The sequence below is a fragment of the Apis dorsata genome, unplaced genomic scaffold (assembly GCF_000469605.1).
Source record: "Apis dorsata unplaced genomic scaffold, Apis dorsata 1.3 scaffold_73, whole genome shotgun sequence".
Classification (NCBI taxonomy): Eukaryota; Metazoa; Arthropoda; class Insecta; order Hymenoptera; family Apidae; genus Apis; species Apis dorsata.
In genome coordinates, this window is record NW_006263371.1 from 365,511 (window position 1) to 373,529 (window position 8,019).

Consider the following 8,019-nt stretch of genomic DNA (forward strand, 5'->3'; position numbering starts at 1 on the left):
TATAAAACTTAATTATTTTATTAGATTTATTTTTGTATTTTTTTTATTATTCGTATCTTTTAGTAATTCTATTAATCGTCGATAGATGGTAGCGCAATTGCATTTGACAGTTCCAAACAATATTTACTTTTAAAAATCTTATTTTTATTAATTTTATTGTCCAATGAGTAATCAAGATTGAAGATGAAGCTAATTCAATAATTTTTCCTTAAAATTTTAACAATTAAATAAATTTATAATATTAATAATATATTAGAATGAAATAGTTCAATTGCTAATTGATGTATTTCCATATAACTGTTTCTAAGAACAGCCATTTTTTTCGAAAAGATGATGCAATCAATGACACATCGACCATATTGCTAATCATTTTTTAAATCATAAATTATTACCGCTATTTTTAGAAAAAAATAAAATTGCAAAATGAAATGTCATCAAAATCAGTTCTACTTTTACAATAAGTCAAAACTGTCGAAACAGTTCCCATCGGACTATAGCCTATCGGATGTTAAGCGAAAGCCGCCAGCTGGGAGTGCTATTTTGAACGAAATACAGTGTTGCCAAATCGCAAGGCAAGTAAGTTCAAACACGTGCCCTGTGTTTTGCTCTTGGAAAGAGATAACTGCGTTACCTGACAAAACAGAATGTTTGCTTTTCACTTTATTCAATGTAAAGTTTTTCGCTTATCTTAATAAAAAAAATACAGATTTGAAATGGAAATTTGTCACTATTTAACAATCACCTTCATATACTTTTGACTATATTTTACAAACATGTGTCACACTATTCGAACATTAAAACATACGAATATTCAAACGAAGAGGGAAACTTAAATCTGAGAACAAAATATTACATGCTCCAATAAGTTTCTTATATAGTACTTAATTTTACTCCAATTTAATTTATTTATATAAAAATTCTAATAATAAAATGATTTAAAAAAGATTTATGTTACAAATATAATTTATATAAAATTATAATTTCTTATTTTGAAAAGAATTTTTCAAAGCCATGCCCGTCTCCAGCTGGACAAGAAAGTTCAGGTTCGATGGAGAAGATGTGGCAACGTAGCAACTGCGTGAGCCGAGATGCGCGGCATGAATAGCACCGACGTTGATGGGCCGACCCGTTGTCGACGGCTGGAGGGGAAAGGAATAGGGTAAAAGTTTCCACGATGGTAGGGATAGACAGGAAACGATGAAACGGAAGGGGGATGCGATACATTTTGCATGTGGTGGTCGTCGGTGAGAGTAATATAACCGAGGTAATGTTACCCAGTTGCTGTTTACGGAGAGTTTTTGGAAATTTCATAAGCACATCTAGTTTCCCGGTTAAATTTGAAGCGCGGCAAATCAAATTGTCCAATCATAATAATCGAACTATTACACATTAGCTACACATTGACTAACATATGCTTCATGAAAATCGAACTAATGAGAACAACTATGTTGGAAATACATATACACATATGAAACATTTTGTAAATTATCGAACTTGTAGATAATAACATCGTTAATGCTTTCACGTGGACATTCTGCGCGCGAATCAATTTAAATCCTATTTTGAATTTCATAATATAAAATATTCAAATATTTATTATACAATATAATTATTATATAATATAACAATAATTTGAACGAATAGTTAATTCTTATATAATCTAACAATAGATTAAAAAAATATCTTTAACGGTTAAAAAAAGATATACATATACATGAATTGTATTGTTTGAAAATTTTTAGTTTAAAGATTCTTGAGAAACATCGGACATAGTGCAGCGTATTGGTGACGGTGAAATCGTAGAGGGGACGACCCCTCTTGCCCTACTCCGCTGTGCGCAACGTCATTGTGCTGTGTGGGGCCATGATTGTTGGAGTGTGTGTGCGTCCCTCGAGCTACGCGCAGACCTGCCCAGTAAATACGAGGTTTCCGTTCTCTGTGCGTGTCGAAAGAGTGCGTAGTAAAGGAAGAAAAGTCTTGTCTCATCGGCATCCTGGATCACCGGCGTGTCCATCATGCCGTTGAGTATTGGGGTTAACTTAAGAGTGACCGGACACTGTAATCAGGGCGGTCGTAAGTACATGGAGGACATGTTCAGCGTGGCTTTTCAATCGACACCGGATGACAAAGATTTGGAATATGCCTTCTTCGGAATATTCGATGGCCATGGTGGCGGCGAAGCAGCTACTTTTGCCAAAGAACATCTAATGAATGTTATTGTAAAACAGAAGAATTTTTGGAGTGATCGTGATGAGGATGTACTTCGAGCCATCAAAGACGGATATGTGAACACGCACTATGCGATGTGGCGGGAGCTTGGTAAAAATCTTATTTTCCTGTCTATTTCATTATTTCTATTATTTTATTTGTTTCTAGTAAAATTTAAATACATTCTGAATATATTTATCCAAAAACTCAGTATATTTAGTATTTTTTTAATAACTTCTCTCATTGTCCCGCGTATTTCCCCCACCACCTGTGCCTGATTAGGTTAGAATTTAGGTTATGTAATCTGAGCTAACCTGAAAATTTGAATTCAAAGAAAAAGTAGTTGAAAGAAAATATTCAATTCGTTTAGTATTTCTGTTATCAATTTGTCTATTATAAAACAAAGAATTGTAAAATGTAATTTATTGCAAAATTCTCGAACATATATGTTAATGTTAATTTATGTTTTTGTGACAGATAAATGGCCAAGAACTGCATCCGGACTACCATCTACGGCTGGGACTACGGCTAGCATAGCCTTTATTCGTAAAGGGAAGATTTATTTAGGTCATGTAGGAGATTCTGCCATAATATTAGGATACCAAGTAGATGGTGATCCTCAATGGCGAGCTGAAGCTTTAACCAAGGATCATAAGCCAGAAAGTGGACCAGAAATGATGAGAATACGTGAATCTGGTGGTAAAGTTGTTAGTAAATCTGGAGTTCCAAGAGTTGTATGGAATAGACCTCGTATAGGACATAAAGGACCAGTTCGAAGATCAACTCATATAGATGAAATTCCTTTTCTTGCTGTTGCTAGATCATTAGGTATATTGTTATTGAAATATTAAAAAATTCATATTAATATGCAAAGTATTATATAATTATCGATCTTATATTCTTTAGGTGATCTTTGGAGTTATAATTCTGAATTAAACACATTTGTTGTATCTCCAGAACCAGATGTTAAAGTAGTTGCAATTGATGTTGAATCACATCGTTGCCTTATTTTTGGAACAGATGGTTTATGGAATATGTTAACACCTCAAACTGCAGTAGCTATAGTTCAAGCTGCAGATAGACATAATGAAAAACATCTAATTGCTTCTCAACAAACGTGTAATGGGGTATGTTTAAATTAATTTATATAAAATATTGCAAATAAATGCAAAAAATATATATATATATATATTCGTAATTGTGACTATTTTATAACAGCAAGCTGATAATGTTCAACTATGGATAAATCCTTCAAAAAGTTTAGTAGATAGAGCATTAGAAAAGTGGTCATCAAAAAGATTACGTGCAGATAATACAAGTGTAGTTACATTGATGTTAGATCCACCAGGTCCATCTCGGAGTGAGGTATGTATTGTTTTTAATAATTAAAAATATTTCCATTTTTCATATAAATCGTTATAAAAAAAATAAAAATAAAAATTGCAAGAAAATGTTGCTCATTTTTGTCATAATATTAATCAAAGAAATTTAAAACTTTTCTTTTTTTTTCTACTAAGGTTCTATTAAGTCAGAAAGAATGTCTTGTGATGCATCATACAATTCATACACCTACACCTGTACCTGTTGAAACTCCAGAAAGATTGAATTATAATCCAGTCTTTTTAAGTATACCAAGACCTTCTTCTATAATAAATCACAATGATCAGATTAAAGGATCAGATTTCTCAAATCAAATTCAAGAAAATACAAAGGAATCGAATGTAGAAAATATTTTACTTGTAGAAAAAGTAGAAGAAAATCAAAATCAAGTAGATGAAACACACATGTCTATTCAGGAAACTTTTGTCGATGAAAATATTCAAGCTATAGAAACATCATCCAATAAAATATTAGAAAGAAGTATAGAAGTAAATAATCTTGAATCTGAAACAATTCCAGTAGAAAAAATTGAAAATATCGAAGAACAAGCAAAAACAACAAAACAGGAACATGATGTGCTAATTCATGATTTATTAATTTCACAAAATTCATCTGAAATAGAAAATAAAAACGATCCTAACGTTTCAAATGTGATTCACCAAAGTGCATTTTCTAATGATTGTAATGGTATACATTCTTCTGCAGTTATTAACAACACAGAAAGTAATGAAACTATTTCGGAAAATACTGCTTGTAGAGAAAATGAAATAAAAACTAACGTATTAAATGGATCACGTCATAAACAGTCAACAGTGTTTTCTACGTCAAGAAAAGAAGTCCGAAACAGAAGGAGAAGACACAGTTTAAATACACATTCGCGTAACACTCTCATGGATACGGGTTCTCTAGAAACAAAAACATATGTAAATTCTAGACTTAAATCGCGTAGTACAAAAGTGTCTGTGACAAATAACATGGTAGAGGAAGGTGTGAAAAACTCGACAAATAAAACGAGCAGTAGTGCTATTGGTAAACGAAGACATAGTGCAATATCTCAGAGTGTAATTAACACGGTCGAAGAATCATGTATATTACAAGAACCATGCGTTAAAAGGAGAACGCGCTCAGAGGATCGTCCAAATCCGGTCGATGAGAATGATCCAGCAAATCAAGCCACAAAAGATGCGAGTGGTAATTTAAGTTGGACTACCACAGAATCCAATATTACTCGTTCTACAGCTGGTGCTACCACTGTACCTGTACAGGAAAGACTGTCTTCGCTAAATAACTTCCAAAGAAATTTGGGAAAGAAAGCTACACCGGTGAAGACTATTAGAAGACCATCTATTAAAGGTCTGTTAAAACAGTTGTGGGCTGCTAGTCTCAGTGCAAGAGAATGGGATCAGGGGAGAAGTAATCGATCAAATAATTGTAACGAGCGGAGGATAAATCGAACTATGTCTATTATAGGTTCTTCGGATAATACCACCGTACCGCAACGTTGGCTCAGGTTGGTTTTTTTATCGCTTAATTTTTTTATCGTATGTAACAAGTTCATATTTACACGTAATATTTTTGCAACTTCTTACTTGATTAATTGATTATGTTTTCTTCTTTTTTATTTTCAGGTCGGATACTATTGCGGCGACACCTGTAAAAACACTACGCTCACGTAATGTAGATATAACTGGTCACACGATATCTGCACAATTAGTACATCAGTATGGCATAGTAAAGCAAAGTCGACTTTCTTTGCCGAGTAAATTGAAACAGTCCAATAATAATGGATTTTTACAATCGAGTAGAGTAAGGTCTTCTTCCTTAACATCTAGTATAAAACAAACTAGCAGTAATAATGGGAATGGAACTTGCTCTACAATTAATCCTACTAACACGGGATGTAACTCTAGTTCCGGAATGGCTAAAAGAGTTAAATCACCATATAACCCGAGTGCTAGATCATTAAGCACGCGATCTCGCATTAAACGCCTTGGAAAATGAGATAGGGTAATGTATATTAATTATATTACTTGTTACATTAAACAGGGTATTTTTTACCCTGATCAAATTTTTATTTACTTCGCTTTTCATATTCATGAAAAGATACTAGTTGGAAGAAAAGCTATTCTCATACTATTGCATTTTATCTTGAAGCTTAAAGATAATGTAGATAAGCTCTTGACTCAATTTTCCAAACATCTTGTCGGGATTAGATTTGCATTTTATGGACCAATCAATTTACGTAACAAAAAATTATCAATTTCCGTTGTTTCCTATTTTAGTTCTAACTTCTTACAATTTTCTTGCTAGTAAGTAATAAATAATCACGTACTATACGAAGATACTATTGTAAATAAAGCAATAGTTTGTTATCAATAAAATAGTATCTTTAACTTCCACGGCACTCTACGGGTGAAAAGTCGATCATATTTTTCATATTTGCATATTTTCACGCATTGAAGAATACCAATAATGTAGATATTCAATATTCATTAAATAATATAATAACGTGTTTTTTCGTGTTTCGTTTCCGAGAAAGAAATATAATACAAATAAAATTGCATGTTTATTTTCCGACTGTAGATATAATTGAAAATCGTGATGATCTTATTGTTATTCATGTGTATAATTTCCCGAATGTAATAGTATCCTTTTATCACTGTGTAACGCATATTTTTTGATTTCGAAAAGTTAATATTATTTATTTCGTTTTTCAAGTATGATTTCTCTTTCTCAAATAACAGATCACGATATTAATTTTATCGTTGTTTCATTTGAGTTTTGTCATCAGAAAACTAAATACATTTTTATCACTTTTCACTTTCTTAAAAGTCAGTTTGACTATATGTATAAGTAATATTGAAAGACTTCTTTTATTTTTTATGCTTTCTAATATCTGACTAGCTTATTGAAGCGTTAATTATAAGAGAAGAAGTTTAAAATTAAAAAAAAGAAGTACGTGAACATATGTATAAAATATGTGAGCATGAAAAGCGTAAAAAAAAGAAAAAGAGAATGACTGTACCGACAGAGTGTGTATGTGATTTATAGAAATTATTTCGAACAATTCCTCAACTTGTTCAGGCGATGCGATTTTTTAATCGATTTAGTAGTATTACTAAATCAATTGAAAAAATTGCATCATCTAAACGAGTTGTAAATGTTACAGTCTTCTAAGAAGGAATGATTTTTAAAGGGATTAACAAGTCGTTAAAGAGAAAATATGACTTGTTAGAATTGAAAAATTAAAATATCTAGTACGTAGGTACGTAATCATCTGCTTTGGCCGAATGAGTAGCTGTTCAAAATTCGTTCGATATTAAAAAAGAATGAGCATAGTCGTTAAATTTTGATATTTAACTTTATACAATGATAGCACAAAGTCGTAAGAAAGTCTTTTGATACATAAAAGATTCACAAATATTTCAATGCAATTTTATTCACTATTGTAAGTGTTCAAACACGATAGAATTTTGAATAGCAACCATTTTGGCATGAAGTGATATTGAAAATGACTGTCTATTATGCGATACAAAATTTAGATTATATTTAGAGTAATTTAAGAAAAGAACAGAAGTGATTTAATGAGCGAATGAAGTAAATTTCATTTGTTTATAGATGTTCAATAATGTAAATCATTGAAGCAGTAAACTTAATACAAATGTTCCATATAATTTTGTGCATAAATTCTTAAATAGGAACATATTCTATTAAAGTTTTGTTTTTGTGTATTTGTTGAGAATGTAATTTTGAATTTTGTGGTACTATTTTAAGATAATTTGAAATTTGTGGATAGTCAACGAAGCGTACTTTAGAAATTTAGTTTGAAAGTTTAGTTGAGTATGTGAATATAAAAAATGATTATAAATGATTAGAACGAGACAAGTAAATTCTCGTCTATGTGTTACAATCTTATTTCTTGTATTTAAATACGATGATTGTTGACGATTTTTGTTAAGAAATATTTAAAATTATAATCAAGTTATTTTTAGGATAATTTTTAATCAACTTTTATAGTTGGATTTTTTTTCTCTATATAAATAATATTGTAATAAGAGAATTTACTGTGTCCAAATTATCTGAATTATCTATGTAAAAATTATTTAGCCAGATAAAAATAGAGGAAAAAGAAAAGCCTGATTATATGTTGGAAAAGTTTATGTTTATATAAATTTATCAATATTTTTATATTTTTATGTTTCATTATAGACAGTGCAGAGAAACATAATTATATCAAAGAGAAGAATATGATACAGAAAAGAAAATAATGACACGTGCCTACAATAGTTACCATTTAAATGTGTATATATATATGTATAAAGTGTATTCATATATATCATGGACCAAGAAGAAAATAATTTTTCATTGATTTACTGAAAATAGTAGATTTACTGGAAGTACCAAATAAGAGATATATATATATATATATAT

General features: G+C 30.8%; 1 protein-coding gene across 2 annotated transcripts; it reads left to right on the top strand.

Annotated features, from left to right (window-relative positions):
• The first annotated feature begins 1,768 nt into the window (after positions 1–1,768).
• LOC102678103 lies at positions 1,769–7,443 on the top strand. 2 transcript variants are annotated; one of them, XM_006610271.2, is made up of 7 exons: positions 1,769–2,319; positions 2,686–3,036; positions 3,115–3,335; positions 3,427–3,573; positions 3,726–4,941; positions 5,059–5,098; positions 5,217–7,443. In XM_006610271.2, exons 1-7 carry the CDS (start codon positions 2,016–2,018, stop codon positions 5,587–5,589), a joined length of 2,652 nt encoding a protein of 883 aa, XP_006610334.1. In that variant the 5' UTR covers positions 1,769–2,015; the 3' UTR covers positions 5,590–7,443. The 2 variants fall into 2 exon arrangements, with proteins under 2 accessions (XP_006610334.1, XP_006610333.1); XM_006610270.2 differs by having other exon boundaries at positions 1,780–2,319; positions 3,726–5,098.
• Positions 7,444–8,019: the final 576 nt, after the last annotated feature.

Excerpts from the sequence above, each read along its gene's own strand:
- LOC102678103 (XM_006610270.2), top strand. The coding sequence starts at position 2,016 with ATGCCGTTGAGTATTGGGGTTAACTTAAGAGTGACCGGACACTGTAAT. Across the intron at positions 3,336-3,426 it reads CTCAACAAACGTGTAATGGG|CAAGCTGATAATGTTCAACT; the intron begins GTATGTTTAAAT and ends ATTTTATAACAG. Across the intron at positions 5,099-5,216 it reads GTACCGCAACGTTGGCTCAG|GTCGGATACTATTGCGGCGA; the intron begins GTTGGTTTTTTT and ends TTTTATTTTCAG.